The sequence below is a fragment of the Hyperolius riggenbachi genome, chromosome 12 (genome assembly GCF_040937935.1).
Source record: "Hyperolius riggenbachi isolate aHypRig1 chromosome 12, aHypRig1.pri, whole genome shotgun sequence".
NCBI lineage: Eukaryota > Metazoa > Chordata > Amphibia > Anura > Hyperoliidae > Hyperolius > Hyperolius riggenbachi.
The window spans coordinates 159,090,291-159,116,405 of NC_090657.1; the positions used below are offsets into that span (position 1 = coordinate 159,090,291).

Genomic DNA, 26,115 nt, shown 5'->3' on the forward strand with positions numbered 1-26,115 from the left:
TGCCAAACCCCAAAGAGTACCACTAATAAAAGCTAGAAAAGATTAGTGTAAAAAACCCAAAAATGAAAATTCCTCGTTAAGACCTACAGGTGCCAAAGACCCCAGATCAAAGATCCAGCGAGTTTCTTGTCTTAAGAGCATCTGTGTTACATCACTGCCCCTGGAAGAGAGGCATACTTTTGACAACCCACACACCTTCCAGCCACGGGTGCTACTCCCATGGGCATGTAGAGCATGTTCTACCACAGGAGTTAATTGCTTACCATCAGCGTGATCACGTTCTGCCAGATGGATGGTGGATAGACGTTTTTGAATTATGCTTTTAAGCATATTTATAGTTTGTCCTACATAACGCTTGTTACATGGACACCATAAAAGATAAACCACTCCTTCTGATTGGCAGTTGATGTATTCCTTCAATTTAAATATGCGGTGCGTCTTTTCACTAAGAATTTTTTTGGTTGGTATATCAGTTCACAAATGTTGCAACTCGCTCTGGGGAAACTACCACAAACAACTAGTTTTCTTCTGTTATTTCATTGAAAATGACTTCTGCATAACCGATCCTTCAGCTTGGAAGCCAAATGCAAAACTAGTGAGAAAAGATGAGTTGAGAAAAATGTCAGCAGCCTCCTCCTGTTAAGCCGTTTCTGTGTTGGTCACCTTATTGGTGCTCCTCTGGTGCAGCTGTGCCCTCTCTTTGTCGCCCCCTCATTGGTGCAGCTGTGCCCTCTCGTTGTCACCCCTCATTGGTGCAGCTGTGCCCTCTCGTTGTCGCCCCCCTCATTGGTGCAGCTGTGCCCTCTCGTTGTCGCCCCCCTCATTGGTGCAGCTGTGCCCTCTCGTTGTCGCCCCCTCATTGGTGCAGCTTGCCCTCTCTTTGTCGCCCCTCATTGGTGCAGCTTGCCCTCTCTTTGTCGCCCCTCATTGGTGCAGCTGTGTCCTCTTACTGACACTCCCAGAAGTTTTTACTAACTTGATGCCATTAAATTGTGTTCCTTTGTATGATGAATCTTCTCCTGCTTACATAGTCTTCTATATTTTGTCCGTCAGGGGCCACGATGCCAGCCAGATCACCCTCGCCTTGGGAACGGCTGCCTCCTATCCACGAGCGTGCCAAGCGCTGGGAGCCATGTTATCCAAAGGAGCGCTGAACCCGGCAGACATCACCGTGCTGTACAAGATGTTCACCAGCATGGATGCCCCTCCCGTGGAGCTGGTGAGGACAGCGGGTGGTCTGTGCAGTGTTGATATTCCGCAGACATGTGCTGGGGCTGATGCAGTGTGTCTGCTGTACAGAGCGGGGTAATGAGTGCTGCTTTACTGAACCCGGCAGATATCACCATGCTGTACAAGATGTTCACCACCATGGACGCCCCTCCGGTTGAGCTGGTGAGGATGCTTGGGTGGTCTGTGCAGTGTTATTCTGCAGACATCTGCTGGGGCTGAGGCAGCATGTCTGTGTACAGAGAGGGTTAATAATGTGCTGCATTACTGAACCCAGCAGACATCAACGTGCTGTACAAGATGTTCACCAGCATGGACTCCCCTCCCGTGGAGCTGGTGAGGACATCAGGGGGGCGCTGATTGGGTCTGTGCAGTGGTTTTATTCTGCAGGCATGTGCTTGGGCTGATGCAGCGTGTCTGCTGGACAGAGAGGGGTAATATGTGCTGCATTACTGAACCCGGCATACATCTCCGTGCTGTACAAGATGTTCACCAGCATAGACGCCCATACCATGGATGGGGGGGGGGGGGTCTGTGCAGTGTTATACTGCAGACATGTGCTAGGGCTAATGCAGCGTGCCTGCTGTACAGAACGGGGTAATGAGTGCTGCATTACTGAACCCAACAGACATCATTGTGCTGTACAAGATGTTCACCAGCATGGACGCCCCTCTGGTGGAGCTGGTGAAGACACCGGGGTGGTCTGTGCAGTGTTATTCTGCAGACGTGCTGGGGCTGATGCAGTGTGTCTGCTGTACAGAGTGGGGTAATGAGTGCTGCATTACTGAACCCAACAGACATCATCGTGCAGTACAAGATGTTCACCAGCATGGACACCCCTCTGGTGGAGCTGGTGAAGACACCGGGGTGGTCTGTGCAGTGTTATTCTGCAGACGTGCTGGGGCTGATGCAATGTGTCTGCTGTACAGAGTGGGGTAATGAGTGCTGCATTACTGAACCCAACAGACATCATCGTGCAGTACAAGATGTTCACCAGCATGGACGCCCCTCTGGTGGAGCTGGTGAAGACACCGGGGTGGCCTGTGCAGTGTTATTCTGCAGACGTGCTGGGGCTGATGCAGTGTGTCTGCTGTACAGAGTGGGGTAATGAGTGCTGCATTACTGAACCCAACAGACATCATCGTGCAGTACAAGATGTTCACCAGCATGGACACCCCTCTGGTGGAGCTGGTGAAGACACCGGGGTGGTCTGTGCAGTGTTATTCTGCAGACGTGCTGGGGCTGATGCAGTGTGTCTGCTGTACAGAGTGGGGTAATGAGTGCTGCATTACTGAACCCAACAGACATCATCGTGCAGTACAAGATGTTCACCAGCATGGACGCCCCTCTGGTGGAGCTGGTGAAGACACCGGGGTGGTCTGTGCAGTGTTATTCTGCAGACGTGCTGGGGCTGATGCAGGGTGTCTGCTTTACAGAGCGGGGTAATGAGTGCTGCATTACTGAACCCGGCAGACATCACCATGCAATTCCCTCAGTAATCAGGCTGCAGCTTGCACAGGTGCTTTTAAGGTATTCCACATAGTGAGCAGGCTACAAGTGGCTGCCAGCCCACCCGCGACTCATGGGTCTCCAACTGACATATGATGCATGCCCCACCCACTCTCCACTATAGGCAGGTACAGAGTACCGCAGGGGCAAAAATACAAGTTTATAACAGAAGTTTTATTATGTCAGGGTTATATACCGGTATATCCACAGAGGGTGATGCTACTTGCTTGGCAGTTGGTAACAGCCATTATATCGTTAATGCAATGAGGTTCACAGACCGCAAACTGACATGGCTCTCACATCACACTGTGGGGAAGGGGTTTCAGCCATACAGATGTCCCCAATAATGTATTTGAGAAAATATTTCTGGTGGGAAAGGGCTACTGGTTGGAATGAAGTTCACTCCTGGGTTAAAGCTTTTCTTTCTGACTGATAGAACAAGTATTGCAATAACCTCCATGAATGGTTGTATCGGCTGGTCAGGTTGAAGCTGTAGCTGTGTGATAGAAGAGTGGGTGTTGTCAGAAGTGGCGACCTCTTATGCGCCCCTCCTCCCTCATATCTTGCTCCTTTGGCAGCCAGTGGTGGGATCGGAGAAGTGAGTTAAGAGATGGCTGAGTGAGGGAGCAGCGTTTGGGGTGTATGAGAGTGTTACCCATTCATTGGCAGACTGCAGAGGAGGGGTTACAGTTGTGTAGTTGGCATATATTGAAGATGTTGTGTAAATCAGTGAGTGCTGCGTGTGATGCATTTATTAATGACTACATGATTTGATCTAATGATGCTGATCTTTACCGCGTTGGGGATACAGTGTATAACATAGGACAGAGATGATGTATGGTGCAGCGGTGAGTCTGACTGTGTGTTCTCTGCAGATCCGAGTCCCCGCTTTCCTGGACCTATTCATGCAATCGCTCTTCAAGCCAGGTGCGAAGATAAACCAGGACCACAAACACAAGTACATTCACATCCTGGCCTATGCTGCCAGCGTGGTGGAGACCTGGAAGAAGGTGGGTGCATCACTGACAGGAATTGTGCATCAGTACAGGATACAGGCCCAACGCTCAGGCATGCTTCAGTACAGCCAGTGCACATCCCAATGCCCTGCCATTATATGCATTAACCACACCAACCTGGGGGGACACCGCAAACTCATTGCATTCTCTAGTGGGAATCGCACCCAGCGTCCCAGCACCGCAAGACCTCCACAGCAACCAGAGCCTGAGCATTACACTCAGCTCTCCATGGTGGTTGTATGTGGATAAGGAACACTTTAAGGGAATCGTAGCTGAATGAATCAAAACGTTTTATACATACGTGGGGCTTTCTCCAGCCCCATCCAGCAGCTGCTGGAGAGATACATAAAGTGCGCACTTCTCCTGCACAGACTGGCTCCGGCTGACGTAAGTGACAGGACCCGTTTCCCAAAGCTGCTAGCAGCAGAGGGCAGCGGCATGGGAGCGATCTGAACAGAGGGGGCTGGAGGTAGCCCCAGGTATGCATAAAACTTTTTGCTTCATTCAGCTCTGGTACACTTTTAAAGAGGTGCTGTCAGCAATACTATCTCAGGAAACTCTCTCTCTCTCTCTCTCTCTCTCTCTCTCTCCCCCTCCCTCTCTCTCCCACATTTTAATTTTAGTGATTTTTCTACAGTAAATAAAATAAGAAAAATCCTTTTTAGCATTTCCCATTTTAACTGTGGCTATTTTGAAGCCAACCCTGATGTAATGTCCCCCCTTACTCTCTTCTGCCTGGTTTGCCTGCCCTTCACTATAGAAAGTGTATTGTCTCAGCAGGAAGGAACAGAGGTGTGGGAGGGTAAAAGAGGCTTCAGCCAATCAGGCTGCATTAGTTAAGTCTGAGGGGAAAGTAGAAAAGCAAAAAAAAAGGACAACCCAGCATGCCCTGCAACTTCCTTTTGTGTACCAATTTTTTTGTGTACCAAATAAGTCAGGTAAACTTGGGAATGATCTTTTATCAGCAAGAAAAGTAATAGTGATTGTTTTACTTTTGGATTGCCTGGTTAGCATCTTTATTACTTATTTACCAGATAAAAATAAAGATTTTTATTTTATTTTATGCCCGACAGTTACACTTTAAGCACAGATACAGTCGCTTCATATAAACGGTGAATGCTAGCAATTCTTACACCATAAAATATACAACCATAACAAAAGTGATTTATGTGTTGTAACTAAAGAGCCTTCCTTTCATTTTTCCCTGAGCTGCAGTCACATGATTATGCCTACAGGAAGCTGCTGACTCAGATGCATGCTGGGACAGAAATCCACTATTAACTTATGATGATGAGATTGGGACTTCCTCTAGGCATAATCATGTGATCGCAGCTCAGGGAAAAGCACCGTAAGGTTTTTAGTTTCAAAGCGCGATGTCCTGGGATTTCTGGTACGCTGCACTTTGTATGCAATGACTGTCAGTCTCCTTTAATCACTAGTGCCTTGGCAAAAGTATACGTCATTTCTAGAGCCTCTGAGCTCCAGGACGTACATATACTGCAACTGCATTTAATGAGACGAGCAAGTGTCAGAGTCGTTGCGTCTGAAAAAATACTGCCCAAAAGTCATATATTCTTTAGATGTTTTATAAGTAGTAATAATGTTATTGCTGTCTAAGGACAAAACTAAAACATCAAAACTGCTCTAGTCCATAAGGGGGAAACAAGATCTAGGTGTAAAGTGGTTAAACGACACCTGAAGTGCTAGGTGTATGGAGGCTGCCATATTTATTTCCTTTTAAACAATGCTAGTTGCCTGGTAGCCCTGCTGATCTATTTGGCTGCAGTATTGTCTGCATCACACACTTGAAATAAGCATTCAGCTAATCCAGTCAGAGCACCTGATCTGCATGCTTGTTCGGTGGTCTACGGCTAAATGTATTAGAGGCAGAGGATCAGAGGGGCAGCCAGGCGATCAGCATTGTTTAAAAGGAAATAAATATAACAGCCCTCGGATACTGTGGCATTGGAGAAATCTGTGTCTGTAGCCTCCATTGAGTTTTGTGTGTGAAATCTGGCAGTCCCAGGCAAAGAATACAAGTTCCCGCAATAAAACTAGTTGTAAATTTTAGTCCCCTCTATACAATATATATTTGTTGCTATTATGGATTGAATTCACCCTGGCACTTCCCATAATGCCCAGTGTGACCTCTGACCTCAGCCCATCCTATAATGCCCAGCATGACCTCGACCAATCCCATAATGCCCATTGTGACCGCTGACCTCAGCCCATCCCATAATGTCCAGCTTGACCTTTGACCTGACATCAGCTGGCCAGTGGTTTTCCTGCAGGTTCTAGAATGCTGTCACCACTTCATTCCTTCTGGTCAGCTGACTTCAGGTCAAAGGTTATGCAGGGAATTATGAGATGGACATTCAAGCTGCGGCAAACTACTACCGCTAATCATCATATCTGTTATGTGGGCAGGAAACGATGGATATTCGCACAGGAGGGGACACAGGATCGTCATAATACTGCACAGGGCATTCTGTATTTCCATATTGTGATAACTCTCCTGCTTGTCCTCTCCTCTTACACTGCAGAATAAAAGGGTGAATATTAACAAGGATGAGCTGAAGTCCACGTCCAAAGCGATAGAGACCGTCCACAATCTGTGCTGCAACGAGAACAAGGGTGCCTCGGAGCTGGTGGCTGAGCTCAGCACACTCTACCAGTGTATCAGGTATGTAGCGCAACGTGGCACTAATGATGTCATTGCAACAGCTCGGGGCCAAGCCGCTTTATCAGTGTATCAGGTATGTGGCACTACTGATGTCATCACTGCAGCTGGTGGCCAAGCTCATCACGCTCTACCAGTGTATCAGGTACGTGCTGCGACGTGGCACTAATGATGTCATTGCAACAGCTCAGGGCCAAGCCGCTCTATCAGTGTATCAGGTACGTGCTGCGACGTGGCACTAATGATGTCCTTGCTGCAGCTGGTGGCCAAGCTCATCACGCTCTATCAGTGTATCAGGTACGTGGTGCGACGTGGCACTAATGATGTCATTGCTACAGCTTGGGGCCAAGCCGCTCTATCCGTGTATCAGGTACGTGCCGCGACGTGGCACTAATGATGTCATTGCAGCAGCTGGTGGCCGAGCTCTGCATGCTCAATCAGTGTATCAAGTACGTGGTGCGACGTGGCACTAATGATGTCATTGCAACAGCTCAGGGCCAAGCCGCTCTATCAGTGTATCAGGTACGTGGCACTACTGATGTCATCACTGCAGCTGGTGGCCGAGTTTAGCACGCTCTATCAGTGTATCAGGTACGTGGTGCGACGTGACACTAATGATGTAATTGCTGCAGCTTGGTGGCCGAGCTCAGCACGCTCTATCAGTGTATCAGGTACATGGAACGACGTGGCACTAATGATGTAATCGCTGCATCTTTGTGGCTGAGCTCACTACGCTCTATCAGTGTATCAGGTAATTGCTGCAGCTTGGTGGCCGAGCTCAGCACGCTCTATCAGGTACATGGCGCGGCGTGGCACTAATGATGTAATCGCTGCCGCTTGGTGGCTGAGCTCAGCATGCTCTATCAGTGTATCAGGTAAATGGTGCGACGTGGCACTAATGATGTCATTGCTACTGCTTAGTGGCTGAGCTCAGCACGCTCTATCAGTGTATCAGGTACGTGGTGCGACGTGGCATTAATGATGTAATGGCTGCAGCTTGGTGGCTGAGCTCAGCACGCTCTATCAGTGTATCAGGTACGTGGTTCAACGAGGCACTGATGATGTAATAACTGCAGTTGGTGGCCAAGCCGCTCTATCAGTGTATCGGGTACGTGGTACGACGTGGCACTAATGGTGTCATCTCTACATCGCTTTTAATGTGGCCACTAACTGTCCAATTTCTAGCAAAAAATCGTTTGAGCGATCAGAAATTCTGATCGGATTGGTTGTAAATAATATACCTGTTGATAGGCACAATCTATTACAAACCATTATAAAAATAGTCGTCCGGTGTTGCTTGATGATATCCTGATATTCTATATTAAGGGCTCTTTCACAATGTTTTAACGTGGACTTAACGCACAGCAATATTAAGTCTGTGCAACATTCACAGTGCACACATTGCGTTGTGTGTAACGTGTAGCAATATTTAGGAAGTGCTGCATGCTGTGCGTTTAGCAATAAATCTGCTGCGTTGTGTGTGTTGCACATGCTCAGTAATGTTTTTTTTTTTATATATATGTAACGCATGCGCCGTTTTTGTTCCATCACTGTGCGACGAAAACGGTGCACCAAACGCAGGGCTAAAGAATGTACTAAAACGTCCAAGTTATAGTCTTTCAATGCGTTACATTAGGGGCACGTTACGTGACCTTAACGTCGCATCAAACGCAACGTCCCACTGGGAAAGAGGCCTAATGGTTTTCATGTTTCCCTTCCTTCTCCTATTTGACATTAATAATCCCATTTCATTTGAGTGACGGCTAGGCTGCGACAGGTTGAAAGTATACTTTGTTTTCTTCTGTTCTTATTTGTCTCTTTGTGTGACAGATTTATTCGCATATTCATGTTTAACCAGATATTGGTATTATATTTTGTTTATGGCTGATATTTATACTATATATGTTTTGTATATTATCTTATTTGCTTTAAAATCGCATAAAAAGATAGTATATTAAAAAAAATAGTCATCCGACTATGGTCATACCAAAATTTGGATTTTCTTGTTGGTTGTGATAGATAGGAAGCAAAGAATGATCTTATCGCTCAAATGATTTTTCGCTAGAAATTGCATCGTTAGTGGCCACCTTAAGTTAGACTGCTGGCTACCAGGTACCTGGATGTGGATTCACCCTGTCCTTGCTCTGCACATTATTGGAATTTTTGGCAGCCATCCAGATTGTCATAGAACATCATGCCTTGGACTAGGGCTGCAGGAAGTGACATTATTTTTGAGGGACACAAGACTGGTGACCTCTCTCCTCAGTTGTCTGCTTGTCTCCCTGCTCTAGGGCTGCAGGAAGTGACATGATTGCAGTACGATTTCTTTGCGGAAAACGCTTAAATGAATTCACATGCGGATGGGAATTCGTACGCGTTGGTATGCAAATTTTAACGCGAAAATGCGTTAAAACTCGCATCTGCTTGTAAGTATGCAATTTTAACCATGTCAGAGCCTGTTTGCTTTTATATTGATTTTACATGAAAGCGTACGCGAATTCACATGGAAAATTCGCATAGCAAAAACGCATGCGAATTTCCCATTAAATCCATTACATGCAAATCGCACACCAGCCTAGCGGTGCGCGAATTATTTTTTTTCTGCACAGTCCACCGCACAGATTTCCTAACAAGTGGAAACAGGTCCATTGACTATTATTGGCTATGCGAATCTGCATGCAGAAAACGCATTGAGATTGGCTCTAGTGGAAACAGCCCCTAAGGGACACAGGTGGACACCCGTGACCTCTCTCTTCTCAGTTGTCTGCTTGTCTCCCTGCTCTAGGGCTGCAGGAAGTGACATCATTGCTGAGGGACATACATGACCGCTCTTCTCAGTTTTTTGCCCGTCTCCCTGCTGTAGGTTTCCAGTTGTGGCGATGGGCGTGCTGAAGTGGGTGGACTGGACGGTGTCAGAGCCTCGGTACTTCCAGCTGCAGACCGATCACACCCCGGTGCACCTGGCGTTACTGGATGAGGTATGCTGCGGACATCTCTGTCTCATACATCTTATTTATTACATATATGGAATGTAAGGTTATGCTTAAACCACTGAAGGGTCTATGTGGTTCCAAAGGTATTAGCTGTATAGAAATATGTACACATAAATGGTATTATGTCTGGGCATTTAGGGCAGACTCTTATTATGCTGGGGATTTTAAGAGGAGACTTAAATTTGAATGTAAGTCAGAGTTATTAGCATATCATTTGGCATCCTACCTAATAATAGGCAAGTGTCCCTGCGTTTGTCCGTGTCGGTGCTTTTTAGCACTGCGCATGTGCAGAGACAAGACGCAGAGACTGCCGAGAGCCGGAGGAGGACGGGGCCAGAAGAGGTGTGTGTGTGTGTGTGTCAGTCACTAGTTTTCAATATGATGCTAGGATGAGGCCTGTGAGGGAGGAGCAGACAAGAGCACCTGGTCTTACATTAAGGCCTGGAACCCACTCGCAGTACATTACTAATCCATTTGTAAGTGCTTGTGATGTGAAAAGCTCTTGCTAATGTAATGCTATGGGTGTGATCTCACTTGAGCGATGTGATTTTATAAAAATCCCCCATAGCATTGCATTAGGAAGAGCTTATTAAATCACTAGAGTTTGAAAAAGGCTGCTAGTGGGTTTGAGCCCTAAATTTTCTGTCACTGGACTGTATTGATTAGTGGTTTGTGTTTCCTGTGGTTGCAGATCAGCACGTGTCACCAGCTGTTACACCCCCAGGTCCTGCAGCTGCTCATCAAGCTCTTTGAAACAGAACACTCACAGCTGGATGTCATGGAGCAGGTAGGTGGTTTGGGAAGGGGAAACACTTGCAGCTGGATGGCATGGAGCAGGTAAGTGGTTTGGGGTACTGGGGGGGAAGTCAGTTCTGTTTTCTGAAGATCCTTTACAGCCAAGAAACAGTGAGAGACAGCTTGAAATAAGGTTTTACTGCAGGAAAGTTCAAAGGGCTATTACCTCTGCTTTTGTTTTACAGCTTAAAGAGGAACGTCAGCCTAAACAAACATACTGTCATTAAGTTACATTAGTTATGTTAATTAAAATTGATAGGTAATATAATCTCTTACCCTCCCTGTTTTAAAAGAACAGGCAAAGGTTTGTGATTTCATAAGGGCAGCCATCTTTTTGGTTGAAAAAAAGGTGACCGGGAGCAAGAGACACAGTTCCATCTGTCCTGTGTCCTGATCACCCCTCCCAATAACAACATAGGAAATCCCATCGTGCCTTGCACAGCATCAGGGGAAAAAGCCCGGGCAGTTTTCTTTGATGGGCGGAGCTTAGCGAAAAATGCAGCTAAAATGAGACTTCTATAAGAAAAACTAAGTGCTGATGCTGTGAAACTGTTAAAGAAACACCAAGCCTTTTCACTTCTGCTGAGTAGATTTTTAGTCTGGAGGTTCACTTTAACTTCCTTGGCGGTCTGATTCTTTCCAGATTTTAGGGTCTAAAAGCGGTGCAATTTTTTTCCACTCTTTCAGACCCTAAAACCTGAAAAAATCATTCTGGCAGGGAGATCTGCAGCAAAATTAAAAAAAAAATGTATCTTCCTGGGCTCCTGTGCTGCAGTTTTCTCTTTGCCCACAAGATGGCGCTAATATACATATAAACGAACTTCTCTATATTTCTCTAATATAGAGAAGTTCGTTTTCAATATTAGCCCCGCCCCCGATGACGTCACGCTACCACCACGGCTCCGCTGCTCCAACTGGTTGCCGGGTCCTCGGAAAAATAGCGGGGACATGGGGGATCCTGGCGGCCAGGGAAAGACCCCACACTGCCGGGGAGTGAGGCTGGAGTCCCGCTGCGCAGCGAGATCGCGTGCTGGACTCCACAACTACAAGTAAAGCTCTGCAATGCCTACCCCGACCTGAGCTCGGGATCGCCACTAATAGCTTATTTTTTCTACCCCGAGCTCAGGTCGGGAAAACCGGCAAGGAGGTTAAAGTGTACCTGAGGCAGCATGACGTGAGATAAATGTGTATGTACAGTGCAAAACATATTACTAACCAGGCTGTTTTACTTGATTTATTTTGCTGCCTGAAAGAGTTAATTTCTAGGCATGGAAGTGACAGCTTCTGTCTTGTTGGTAGCTTGTTAGGAACATAGTAAACATCACTGATTCCTGGCAGAATACAACTTTTGAGGGCAAGGAAAGATAATATACATGAACTATTGACCTTTTTCTAACTCTGGGACACTTAATAGGCTGTGACTGATTAGAGACATTAATACATTCAACCTACTTTGTGTTGTTTAAATATAAAAGAAAACCCTGGGATACTTCTAGTCATTTTTAGGAGTAGGAGGATAAATATAATTATCTTATCAGTTTATTTTCTCCTCCGTTCACTTTAAGACAGAATGTGGATTCTAAATTACAGCTGTGACAGTCTGATGCAAAGTCCTAAATAAAGCTATATAACTTAAAATACAAATTTGAGACTCTTTTCTTTGCTACTAATGTTCTATTTATTATCCTTACTACACATACAATTCATTATTTCATAAGTTGTCTTTCGCTTCAGATTTACTTTAAGTAAATCCTCATAAAATAGTAGTGGATGCAGCGCTCCACCTATCACCGCTGGACAGCAGTGCTGGAGCAGTTGTGGAGATCAGAGTAGCACTGATGCCTCAATAAAGTTGGATTTTATCTAGACATGGAGCTGCAGATTCAACTATTACTACTTCAAAGTAAATGTTAAAAAGATATGTCTTAACCACCCTGGCGGTAATGACGAGCCTGGCTCATCCAGCAGAAACCTGCTGAAAGTGGTAATGACGAGCTAGGCTCGTCAATACTGCCAGGGAGATTTCCTGTTTCTCTGCACCACCGGCTCCACTTTTCCCTCACCAGAGGGATTCCCCAGGATGGCTGAATGCCTGTCTGCACGCTGTGGGTAGCGATCTGTGCTTCCCACAGCGTGCAGAACTAGCATCCAGCCACCCTGGGGAATCCCTGTGCAGCCAGCGGGGCAGAGTATGTGCTGGCTATGCGCGCGGGTGGGGGAATCCCCCTTCTATGTGTGCGGATGGCCAAGCGGGCGCTCCCCCTTCTAAGCGGGGGGAATCCCCTTCTATGTGTGCGGATGGCCGAGTGGGGGCTCCCCTTCTAAGGGGGGGGGGGGAATACCCCTTCTATGTGGGCGGATATCTTCTGGGTGGGGGACCCCCCTACTTTGGGGGGGATCTCCCCTCTATGCGGCGTGCTGTGGGTGTCCCCCTCCCATCTCCTTCCTCACGATCTCCCCCTCCCTGCCCCCTGATCTCCTGACTCCCCCACCCTTGTCTGAAGCACCTTGAGGTGGGATCTACTCACCCGAGGGCTCTCTCCTGCAGCGGCTGGCGCACTTCCTCCTCCATCGCCGAAGTTCCGGGCTGTGTAGTTACAGTACGAGGCTTGGTGACGTCGCCAAGCCTTGTGCTGTAACTATACAGAGAACGAGACTTCGGCAATAAAGGAGGAAGTGCGCCAGGCGCCGCAGGAGAGAGCCCTCGGGTGAGTAGATCCCACCTCAAGGTGCTTCAGACAAGGGGGGGGGGGGTTAGGAGATCAGGGGGCAGGGAGTGGGAGATTGTGAGGGATATGGGAGGAGGGGGACACCCACAGCACGCCGCATAGTAGGGGGTTCCACCACCCAGACATCCGCCCGCATAGAAGGGGCATCCCCCCCCTTGCTTAGAAGGGGGAGCCCCCGCTCGGCCATCCGCACACATAGAAGGCGTATTCCCCCCCCCCCCATGCTTAGAAGGAGGAGCTCCCACCTGGCCAGGCCATCTGCACACATAGAAGGGGGATCCCCACACCCACAAACCTGGCTCACTATACATTTGCCTACCTATACATCTGCTTACCTATACATATGGCTCACTATACATCTGCCTACCTATACATCTGGCTCACTATGCACCTGGCTCACTATACACCTAGCAAACATCTGGCTAACTATATATTTAGCAAAACATCTGGCTACCTATATATATATATATATATATATATATATATATATATATATATATATATCTAGCAAAACATCTGGCTCACTATACACCTAGCAAACATCTGGCTAACTATATACCTGGCAAAATCTTGCTAATACATCTGGGTCTTACACTCACCATTGGAGTGCTGATCCCTCGTCGCGTAGCTCTGATAGCTTCCCCAGTGCCTTCTTCCATGTCCCTTGGAGGATTTTGCTTCTCCGGACTTTCCTCTTATACCTGCTGCAAACATATTGTCACATCATTATCCCAAAAATTTTCACAGTGGTGGTACTTAACCCACTTGCATACCAGAGGTCTCTGATACCTTAAAGTAAACCTCCGGACTAAAAATCTACTCAGCAGAACTGAAAAGGCTTGGTGTTTCACAGCATCAGAACTTTGTTTTTCTTACCAAAGCATCATTTTTAGCTGCATTTTTAGCTAAGTTCCACCCATCAAAGAAAACTGCCCGGGCTTTTTTCCCTGATGCTGTGCAAAGCATGGTGGTATTTCCTATGTTATTATTCACGTTGCCTAGCAACTGGGAGGGGTGATCAGCACTCAGGACAGTTGTAACTGTGTCTCATGCTCCCTGTCACCTCCTTTCAACCAAAAAGATGGCTGCCCTCATGAAATCAAACATTTTAAAACCGGGTGGGTAAGAGATTATATTATCTATCTATTTTAGTTAACATAACTAATGTAACTTAATGACAGTATGTTTGTTTAGGCTGAAGTTCCTCTTTAAAGCAGCAGGGATAGCCATACTATCCCTGGACAAAAAAAGCACATATATAAGTACATAAATACTTGTTCTACTTGCATAACACATGTATTGCACTGTCCACATTTTGATTTGAGTGAGTTTTATATAGTAAATTCTGTTCCTGGCATGTGTCATCTTGATTCCTTCTGACTGAAGCCAATCAGGGTGTCATTTCCTCCCTTAGTTTATTTTTTTCCTCCTAGACTCTGCACTGTCATAGCTAGCTTGCTTTGTAAACATATGCGCACAGCAAGATCAGATTGCAGCAGCTTCAAACTGAACTGCCCTCAGCCAATCAGTGAGGAACAGGAATGCGGGAGAAGATTTATTACAGCAGAAACATTTCTGATTAGATTGCAGGGTGATGTTGCAGGCTGCATAATGAACACAGAGCAGTGGGTAAATGGAATTTGGTTTTGTGGCTGACAATTGCTCTTCAAGAACCAGAGACCGCTGGTACCAAAAATTGCGCTTACTGACTTCTCACCGCTTGGAATTTCGGCTCCCCCAACACTGCAGCCCACTCCATCTGCCATCCCTATGACAGCAAAGCTCTATGAGCCAGTCGGGAGCCAATTTCATTGACTCCTGACCCGGTGATCAATGTGAGCCAATGAGATTGCCTGACAGTGATCACAGGGTCAGGAGCCCATGAAAGTGGCTCCTGACAGGCTCACAGAGCTCTGCCGTCATACCGACAGCAGGGCGAGTGGGCTGCAGTGGTGGGAGAGCGGAACGATCGGCACCTGGCTAATTGAAGTCTACGCCCTGGTAAGGATAACAGGTCCCAAACTATCTATTTCAATGGGTGTGTCCAGAAGGGGTTAAAGTTATGGTGCTAACATGTTATGGTGCTAGTTTTTAGAGGTTTGTTGCGGGAGGTCTGTTGTTGATGATATTGGAGAGGGGATCAATGATGTACATTTCCTTCCCCTGGTTACCCCCACAGATGGAGCTGAAGAAGACCCTGCTGGACAGGATGGTGCACCTGCTGAGCCGAGGGTACGTGCTGCCAGTGGTCACTTACATCCGCAGGTGTCTGGAGAAGATGGACACGGACATCTCGCTCATACGCTACTTTGTGACAGAGGTGGGTCCTCCTACTCCTCGTCCTGTATGTGTAACAGCAGAGTGCATCTACATTGCTAAATGCCCATACAGCTGTCTGAACATTAATAAAACTGGGCAGAACAAAAGGCTGTAAAAGCTGTGTTTAAAATAAAAAATAGAACCTACCTGCTGCACCATAGCCTAGATCTTCATCTCCTCAATGATCTACATCAGTGTTTCTCAACATTTTATTGGTATGTACCCCTTTTAAAACCCTGTACTCACGAAGTACCCCCTAGCATAGTAAACATTATCACAAGTACCCCTTGAAAAATATATATTTAATCGTAATACATGATAATTGGGTCTAACAATTTCCAAGCGTTTACTTTTGCTTTTAATTAGCTAAAATACTAATTTTGTGTTGTTTAAATAAGATTTATCATCTTCTAAAACTCTAAATTTGTTGTTCTTGGTCGAGTATATCAAGCCCGAGTACCCCCTGGACTCATCAGAAATACTCCCTGGGGTACACGTACCACATGTTGAGAACCTAGGATCTATTCTACATCATCCTGCCGAATCTGTCAGTCTCAGAGCTGCCCCATGTAGTCACATGACCAAGGAGTGATGGAGTGATTGCTGTACATGCTGAAGCCCTGCCTCCTGCTCTCTGATGCCCTATCACAGGTGTCAGACTAGATGGGGAAGGAATGAGCAGGCAGCCGGCGAGAAGCAGATAATCTGAGTTGCCGCGGCAGACAATCTGTTTTACAGACATTCCTCTCTCTGCTCCCTGCTCCCCCTCCAGGTCCTGGATGTCATCACACCTCCTTATACATCAGACTTTGTGCAGCTCTTCCTGCCGATCTTGGAGAATGAAAGCATTGCTGGAACCATCAAGACAGAAGGAGAACACGACCCGGTGACAGAGTTTATAGGTAGGAAGCTGTCGGGCCCTTGTCTTGTTTTCTAATATTCTATCCTTATAACCTCTTCAGGTTCCAGGGTTTTTACCTAAGTGTACCAGAGATCACAAATTATCCTATTATCCTATATTTATACTTGAGTGGGGTCACCCCCATGGAATACCTCACTGTCCTCCTAGGCCCTTCCATTTTGCCGCTATCTGGCCTGCTGATTGGGCTGGCCAAGCTCTTCAGCACATGCATGCCTCACGTTGCGCTGAACAGCTTGGCCAGCCGAATCAGTAGGCCAGATAGTGGCAAAACGAAGGGCCAAGGACGACAGTGATGAACTCCATGGGGCAGGAGGAAGCCCCAGGTAAGTAGAAATACAAGATAAGCTGTGATCTCTGGTACACTTTGCGATTCTTGACAGTCTTGGAATTTCAGCTGTGTTGCTGTTGATGCAAAGTGTGACACACACACACACACACACACACACACACACACACACACACACTCGCACGTTATCAATTTGCAAAATGCAAAGTGAGTAAACAAAAGTAAGATCTAAATCAAATCGATACTTGCTGTTACTACCTTTTGCCTTCATACCAGCACCAATTCTTATACACTCTATATACACTTGCACAGTCAGAAATGTTGTAGCATTATAGAGAGGTGCATGACAAACCAATTATACCAAACGTGCTAATAAGCATCAGTGTCACACAGGTTGAAACACAGTAATTAACTGAAACATAAACAGCTGTGTAGGAGGCTTAAAGCTGGGTGAGGATCAGTCAAATTCTGCCACCAAGGTGAGGTTGTGGAAGACTGTTTCATGTCATGACAAGATTGAGCACAGCAACAAGACACAAAGCAGTTATACTGCATCAGGAAGGTCTCTCCCAGGCAAAGATTTCAGAGCAGACTGTGGTTTCAAGAATCGATATGCTGTTCAAGCTCTTTTGAAGAAATGCAAAGAAACTGGCAACATCGAGGATCGTAGACGCAGGTGTCGGCCAAGGAAACTTAGTGCAGCAGAAGAAAGACACCAATCTTATTACCCTTCCAAATCATGTCCAGTACTGGCATCCGCTCCGAAATGTCAGAAGCCAGTGGGACCCAGGTACACCCATCTACTGTCCTGGGAAGTCTGGCCAGAAGTGGTCTTCATGGAAGAGTTGCAGCCAAAAAGCCATACCGCCGACCTGGAAACATGGCCAAGCGACACAAGTATGCAGTAAAACATCGGAACTGGAGTGCAGAAAATTGGCAGCTGGTATTCTGCACTGATGAGTCAAAATGTTAAATATTTGGCTATATCAGAAGGCAGTTTGTGCTTTGAAGGGCTGGAGAGCGGTACAATAGTGAGTGTCTGCAAGCAACAGTGAAGCATGGTGGAGGTTTCCTGAACGTTTAGGGCTGCATTTCTGCAAATGGAGTTGGAGATTTGGACAGGATTAATGGTGTTCTCAATTCTGAGAAATACAGGCAGATAGTTATCCATCATGCAATACCATGAGGGAGGTGTATGATTGGCCCCAAATGTATTCTGTAGCAGGACAACGACCCCAAACATACAGCCAAAGTGATGAAGAACTATGTTTAGCGTGAAAAGGAAGAAATCCTGGAAGTGGTGGTATGGCCCCCACAGAGCACTGATGTCATCATCGAGTGTGCGGGGATTACATGAAGAGACAGAAGGATGTGAGGAAGCCTACGTCCACAGAACATCTGTGGTTAAGTCTCCAAGATGTTTGTAAACAACCTATCAGCCGAGTTCCTGTGCGCAAGTGTAGCTAGAAAAACTGATGCTTCTTTGAGGGCAAAGGGTGGCCACACCAAATATTGATTTGATTTAGATTTCTCTTTTGTTCAGTTACTGCATTTTGTTAGTTGATAAAAATAAATGATTTACCACTTAACGACCAGCCAACGCCGATAGGCGGCGGCTGGTCGCAGTGGTATTTCCATGGAGCGCCGTTCGATGTCAGTTCACAGAGGGAGTCTCCGTGAACAGCCTGCAAGCCTCCGATTACGGCTCGCAGGCGAAATGTAAACACGCAGGGAAGAAATCCCCAGGGTGTATGCGTCGTGCGGCGCCGCTGTTGCAGCCGTGCCGTAAAGGAGACTGGCCTCTGATTGACCAGGGATCGCCAGCATCTGATAGGGTGAAGCCTATCAGGGGCGGTACAGGACGGATCACCGTCCTGTGCCGCCCTTAGCAAGGAGGAGAGGGAGGGGGGAATAGCGCTGCGGAGGGGGGCTTTGAGCAGCCCCCCCCTGCTCGGCAGTAGCCAGCTGCGGCGATCAGACCCCCCAGCGGGACATCCCCCTAGTGGGGAAAAAAGGGGGGGTGGGGTAAGTCTGATCGCCCTGCCTAAAACCTGATCTGTGCTGCGGGCTGAAGAGCCCACGCAGCACAGATCACATAATAATCAGCCAGTCCTTAAGTGGTTAACACTTCCTTTTCTGAGAGTTCATACCAGTGGTCCTCAAACTAAGGCCCGTGGGCCGAATGCGGCCTGCCGAGGCTTTTTCACTGGCTCCCCAAACACTAAATCTATAACTTATAGATGCAACCCACTGTACCTTTTTTAAAGAACCACTATTGCGAAAAAATGAAAAATTTAAAATACATGTAAAAACAATTAAAAAGTAAATTTCTTCCAGAGTAAAATGAGCCATAAATTACTTTTCTCCTATGTTGAGGCACTTACAGTAGGTAGTAGAGTTCTGACAGGTTTTGGGTCAATCCATCTCTTCATGAGGGATTCTCAGCATGCCCTTTATTCTTTATAAAGATACAACCTAAAAAGGATTTATGCTGGCCAGCCTCTGTACTCGCTGCACACTTTTTTTTTTTTTTTGGGCAGTTGAAAGAAGCAACTGCCATTCGCTAAGTGCTTTTGAAAATAAAGAAAACCCTGAGAATCCCCCATGAGGAGATGGGCTACCCCAAAACCTGTCGTTCCTGCCAGATTTCTACTACCTTCTGTAAGGGCTGGTGCACACCGAGCGGCTTTTTGGGCGTTTTCAGATCCGCTTGCGGCTGCGGATCTGCTTGGTCAATGTATCTCAATGGGGTGGTGCACACCAGAGCGGCAGGCGTTTTGCAGAAACGAAAAATACCTGGGTGAGGCATTTTTTGGATTTCGGATGCGTTTCTGCCTCAATGTTAAGTATAGGAAAAACGCAAACCGCTCTGAAAAACGCCTGTTCAGAGCGGATTTGCAGGCGTTTTTGTTACAGAAGCTGTTCAGTAACAGCTTTACTGTAACAATATATGAAATCTACTATACTGAAAACCGCAGCAGCAATCCGCAAAACGCTAGCAAAACGCCTCATAAAAATAAAAAAAAGCGTTTAAAAATCTGCTAGCATTTTGCGGATCTGCTAGCGGGTTTTGGTGTGCACCAGCCCTTAGTGAGAGCAACATAGGAAAAAAGTAATTTAAGGCTCATTTTACTCTGGAAGAAATGTACTTCTTACTTATCTGTTTATATGCATTTTAACTTTACGATTTTTGCGACAGTGGTCCTTTAAATATCATCTGCCCGCATATAGAATAGCAGTGCTGGCTCCACCCATCCACATCCTGTAGGAGCCAGCGAGCAGTCATGCACTGGCTTCCAGTCCAGTTCTGCATCAGGTGACACTGCTGTTCAAATGGACAACAGGCCCAGTATGCTTCACTGTCTGGTACTCTGGTAGACAAAGACGTTCTTTGGGCGCCGCATGACTGAATGACTGCTGCTGGGAGTTCTCCTTAAGGCATGACTGGGGAGAATCTATACTTAGATTCAATGTAATGTTTTTCAATATCCTTTTTACTTTACAATGGCCCTTTTCCACCAGTGCGTTTGCGCTGGCTGAATCGCAAAGTCGCAAACCGCTAGCGATTTTACAATCGCTACGGTTTGCTTTTTAACATTCGTTTTTTACCCGAACGCGCGGCGGAGCGATATTTGCCGCGATTTTGCTATGCAGTGCATAGCATAGCAAAATCGCGGCCGCAAAACGTCGGGGAATCGCCGGTTTTGCGATTCAGCAATCGCTAGCGTTCAGCGTGAACGCTAGCGACTGCAGGTGGAAAAGGGCCCTTTATGTGTGTTTTCCGGCCCCCCAGCAGTCTTAAGAATGTTTACCCGACCCTTGACCGAAAAAGTTTGAGGACCCCTGGTATATATGCATGTTGTATATTGTTTTTAGGGGGATAACATAGGCCCTCTTTGGGGAGTATTCCCCCCCCCCCCCCCCAAGAAAAACAAAATTATAGTCATTATACAGGATAAAAAAGCATATATGCAGAAAATACAAGTTTCTTTTTCATATTTCACCCTATTTTTCACACTTGTGCCAGTTATACAAAACAAAACATATTTTCTTGTCCCGATTTAAAAGTATATGTCACATGCCATATTTTGGTATTTGTTGTGCATGTTGCGGACCATTATCTCCAGCCTATGCGTCTGTAGTGATTGGATGCAATCGTTAGGGTGCACAGCTTGGGGACCCCAGTGCACTATAGATGTATTGCTAGGCAACAGCATAGCGATGCATCTATACAGTGTTGGGTCCCCGAACTGTTGTCCTAGCAATCGCATCCTATCGCTACAGGCGGCAGCCATTACAGGTGTCAAGAAAGCTTAATTAGCTTATTATGGCTTCAATGCAGAAAAAAAAGATGGCTAGGACAAGTACTACAGAATACCCAGACAGATTGTAGTGGCCCAGAACCAGCTGGAAAACATAAAGCGCTTAAAGAGACCAAAAAGCTCTCTATTAAAATGCAATACTAAATCATTTATGAGCTATGGCCTCATTATACACCAGTGGCAGCCCATATTGACCACCTCGGTTGCTGTAATTCCAGTGTGTGTGCACCGCTTAAAACTAACGTAGAGCTTTTTGTTCTGACTATATTTTTTTTTTTTTTAACCTGAAAAGTGGGTAAATGCTCACACAGCTATTAAATAGATTGTTTATACGTTGTAGTTTTAGAACACTTGGTTATTGGTAGTTGTCCTAAAGAAAACCTGTAACGAAAAAACCTCCCCTGGGGGGTACTCGCCTCGGGTGGGGGAAGCCTCCGGATCCTATTGAGGCTTCCCCCATCCTCCTCAGTGTCACGGTGGCAGCGATAAAGCTTCCCGAACAGCGGGGATGTAAATATTTACCTCCTCGGCCCCAGCGCAGGCGCAGTATCGGCTCTCCGCTCGGAGATAGACTCCTGCGCCTGCACAGTAGAGCGGACCCGACAGAGATCGGCTATTTTCGCCTATCTCCGTGCGGAGAGCCGCAACAGCGCCCCCGCTGGAGCCAGGAAAGGTATATGAATCAGCCCTCATCAGCGCTTGTCGAGGGAGGATTGCCGGAAACTTCAGGGGAGCCAGCGCTGGATTGCCTGCAGCTACAGGGGAGGGGGAAGCCTCATTGGGACCCTGAGGCTTCCCCCTCTCAAGGTGAGTACCCCCAGGGGAACTTTTTTTTTTTGATACAGGTTCTCTTTAAGGACAATGCTTTGTGTGTACCAGTAGCAGTCACACCCCTTATGTTCACTCCAAACCGGTTTCCTTCAGCGAGCTGGTCATTACTGCATTATAGACATCTTCATTAATCTGCAATACTAATAATCTTTATTTCTCTGTATTTTAGTTCACTGCAAGTCCAAATTCATCATGATAAACTGACACGTGCTTCTTGGATCTGCTGCCGGACGCCAGTGAAAAGCTGCCATTCCTTATCTCGTATGAGAAACTGTACAGAATACTTCTAGGCATATACTGAGTTTTTTGATATTTATGAGTTTTTTGTGTTTTGTTAAATACAACTGTTTTAAAGTCAAGTCTGTGTTAATTTGAAACTAGAAGAAAAGAGCGCACTGTGTGTGTGATATGTGTGTGTGATGTGTGTGTGTGATGTGTGTGTGTGTGTGTGTGTGTGTGTGTGTGTGTGTGTGTGTGTGTGTGTGTGTGTGTGTGTGTGTGTGTGTGATTTGTATGCAGTGTGTGCAGTGCGCACACACATAGGCATAGGCAGAAATCTCCACCTTTCATTGGAGATTGATCTATATAAATAGGCCTGTGTGGTATAGATTCAGCCCCAGGAAGTGGCGTATAGACATGTGATATCACAGGAAGTATGATGGCTGTGCGGGGAGCCTGGCCTTGTTTGATATCTGGGAATGTGACGGCTGAGTGCAGCGGAAATTGTAAATATATAGAATTCACTGAAGTCAAAATGTGGACAGTGCAATACATATGTTATGTAAGTAGAACAAGTATTTCTCTGGGATAGTATGGCTGTCCCTGCTGCTTGAAGTCCTCTTTTAGCAGAGAAAACCATACAGACCAACTTTTTCACAAAAGAAAAAGGGACACATCAGCCCCGCCTCTGCCACACCTATAATCCCGCCCCGACACACCCCTAGTCACGCATACCATAAAGATTACATAAGAAAAATATGTTGATTTATAATTCAAACCGCACAGGTTATTTTTATCCTGGGTTATTTTCCTTCATTTAAAAGTAAGCAATACATCAATTTAAAGGATGGGGATACATTTTAGAGTCAGTTAAACACATTTCAGGAGAAAAATACATATATTTACATAGATCTGTACATCAGTCCTGAAAGAGAGACAAATGAGGAGGAAAGTGGGACGTAGGGACAGGTGTCCTAAGGAGGGGACTGTCCCTCCAAAAGAGTTGGGAGCTATAAGGGATTACAATGCCATGAAGGGTGGCATGTGGTCTGCAGTAATCTCAATGCTAGGTATACAATTTTCTGACAGATTTACGGTCACATCGACTATTTCCAACCGGTCCGATCTGTTTTCCGATCGGTTTTCCGTTCACTTCTATGGAAAATAAATTAGATAAACGATCTGAAATCAGATCACACATGTTGGAAATAGTCGATTCGAGTCAAATCTATCAGAAGATTGTATTGTGTGTACCTAGCATTAGACATGTTGTATGTGTCATAGGGACAATCTACATTGCACCACGGTCCAGTTCCAACCATTCCCTGACTGCTGTCGGCACTTTCAGCACTGGACATGGTTCACAGGAGCACTTTCACTGCTCTACAGCCACACAACAAGCTGTGATAGGCTGGGTGTTCTGACTGCTGTCTCTCATGGCAGCATTTCAGCGATCAGTAGTTCTTCTGTGAGGACCGGCAGACATCTGTGAGCCTCCATCACTTTAGGCAGTCACTAACCCCTGTAAGCCCGCAGCACTTAGCATTTTGGACTTTTCCTGACTTCCAAGACCTCATCTTTGAGAAGTGAGTGACCACTTGCTGTGCTGTATATGCCACTCCCAACAGTACCATTATAATGAGGTCATTGGGTATTGACTTTCTGTTGTTGGGTGTGATCACTGTACATACAGCCAGTTACAGTGCCAGACTGTATCCCGACTGCAGCTCATGTAATCCCGCCACATTCAGTGCTTGACTAGAGGAGGAAGAGAGCAGAAAAACCTTCTGATCTCTTGCCTGCTATTCTGCACTGTCCAACCAGCCTGATAGGGAGGGGCCATGCCCAGGCAGTTTCTTTCCTACAGGGAGGCACAAGAGAAGGACACAGTACAGGATATGGTGGCTGTTCTGTGCTACTGGACCATCTGAACTACAGGACTGGCTGGACAGAATTAATAATCATTAGTAGGTAAATCCATTGACATACACTGTATATCCTCTCTATATGATCAGAGCTCTCCTTGTTCGGCCTGTGAGTTTAGGTGGACGGCCTTGTCTTGGTAGGTGTACAGTTGTGCCATACTACTTCCACTTCTGAATGATCGCTTGAACAGTGCTCTGTGGGATGTTCAAGAGTTTGGAAATCTTTTTGTAGCCTAAGCCTGCTTTAAATTTCTCAAAAACTTTATCCCTGACCTGTCTGGTGTGTTCTTAGGACTTCATGGTGTTGTTGCTCCCAATATTCTCTTAGACAACCTCTGAGGTCGTCGCAGAGCAGCTGTATTTGTACTGACATTAGATAACACACACAGGTGCACTCTATTTAGTCACTAGTACTCATCAGGCAATGTCTATGGGCAACTGACTGCACTCAGACCAAAGGGGGCTGAATAATTACACACACCCCACTTTGCAGTTATTTTTTTTGTAAAAAAAAATGTTTGGAATCATGTATGATTTTCATTCCACTTCTCACGTGTACACCACTTTGTATTGGTTTTTCACGTGGAGTTCCAATAAAATTGATTCATGTTTGTGGCAGTAATATGACAAAATGTGGAAAACTTCAAGGGGGACAAATACTTTTGCAAACCATTGTATATCTTAACAAGTGTGCAATACCTGCTTGTATACAATGTTTTGCCACTGCTACCTCTTAAATAATGGGGATACCTTTCCCCATTCAGAAAAAAGGATTTGTATAAACTAAAGAGGAGCACTGAGTTATTTCAGATCAGTAGTCTTTTATTCATATAAATGCTTAAAAAAGCAGGTCAAACTTGTTGCTCCTTGTATGCATAGCTGGATGTGTGAGAGCGTAAATGTTTGATTGTTGATTTGGATTATTGACCTGGATCATTTTTAAGCATTTATATGAATGAAAGACTACTGATCTTAAATAACTCGGCGCTCTTCTTTAGTTTATGAAAGCAAACCATTGACTATGGGTGGAAAATGTTGTCAAAAGATCTTGGGGGATAAAACTGTTTACAGTCAAAAATCAGATGGATGCAACAAATAATCCCTGGGAGCACAGTAAAGCCCACCATCAAGAACTTCATACCTACAGTGAAGCATGGTGGTGGTAGGATCCCACTGTGGGGGTGTATCACTGGGGCCATTTGTTAGGGTAGAAGTATAATTGGGATGGGGTGAAATACCATCAAGTTCATGAGGAAAAGCTGCTGCCCTTGCCAAAAATCTTAAAATGGATAGCATGACCTTCTAACATAACAACCTGAAGCCCACTGCAAAACTACCAGGCTGAAGGAGAAAACGTGCCGTGGTGGGTCCCAAGCTCATATGAAATCATAAGGATCCTGCTTTGCAGTTGTTTTTATAAAACAGGAGCCAAGAATCTGTGTCCGGAGATGTACAGTTGCAGCAGCTCGAGGCTGGATGGATTAGCGTTTGGTTCCTATAACAGTCCACAACGCCTACCCAGAATGCCTCCTGTGACAAGCAGCCCTGCGCATGGACACTACGTCAGAATGGGATCTGGTTCCGTACGCTGTTCTGCTACTTGGAACAACCAAAGTACATTGTGTTGAGGCGTTTCTGGGGATCATTATTGCCGAATGTTATGTTCTCTGCCTACCTCTCTCCAGGGCTCCCCGATGGTATATACTACATTATGTATGCAGGTAATAAAAGTTGCCACTGAGCCTGTGTGTGTGCGGGGCTTAACCCTTACACTGCCGCTGACATCTATAGGTCTTCTGTGATTTTGCATACGTATGCCACAGCCATCTAAAACTTTAATACAAAACTATTTCTGCCTGCACCGGATGTCTGTGGGTATTTTTGTGTCCCCGTATTCCATCCTGTGCCTCGGATGTTTAAAAGGTGTTTAGTACAAAGTGCTCAGTGCAAACCATCCTCTTTACTTGAAATATGCAAGTCATTCTAATAAGTTAATGCAGAGCTATGCAAATGTTACTACACATCTATGCAGCTTGAATATGGACCAGTGAAATGCTTTCACTGCAAGATGTCATTAGTCCATTTTACAACAGATTTTCATAAGACTTAGTATAATAAATTCTGTATCCTAATAATTAGCATAATTCTTAATCATTTCAAATACGGTATATTTGCCCCTCAATAACAATCCTGCTGACTGATGTGGACTTTGGTACATATAGATTTGGGAAAGACATTTAAAGTGTACTTAAAGTGAAAATAGCCAGAGCCTGTAATAACACGCTCTGCATGATGGAGCTTGCGGGGCAAAATACTCACCTGTCCTGATGTCATCCATGCAG

At 45.9% G+C, this 26,115-nt stretch overlaps 1 protein-coding gene across 3 annotated transcripts in view; it reads left to right on the forward strand.

Annotated features, from left to right (window-relative positions):
• Positions 1–21,988, forward strand: part of NELFCD (negative elongation factor complex member C/D) — a 59,957-nt gene extending 37,969 nt beyond the window's left edge. For all 3 annotated transcript variants that reach the window (XM_068264508.1, XM_068264509.1, XM_068264507.1), the window contains exons 8-15: positions 1,054–1,219; positions 3,612–3,746; positions 6,296–6,435; positions 9,296–9,410; positions 10,117–10,212; positions 15,129–15,269; positions 16,041–16,170; positions 21,799–21,988. In XM_068264508.1, coding sequence (XP_068120609.1) covers positions 1,054–1,219; positions 3,612–3,746; positions 6,296–6,435; positions 9,296–9,410; positions 10,117–10,212; positions 15,129–15,269; positions 16,041–16,170; positions 21,799–21,833 — 958 coding nt within the window. In that variant the 3' untranslated portion in view covers positions 21,834–21,988. The remainder of the gene's footprint in view (positions 1–1,053; positions 1,220–3,611; positions 3,747–6,295; positions 6,436–9,295; positions 9,411–10,116; positions 10,213–15,128; positions 15,270–16,040; positions 16,171–21,798) is intronic.
• The last annotated feature ends 4,127 nt before the right edge of the window (positions 21,989–26,115 follow it).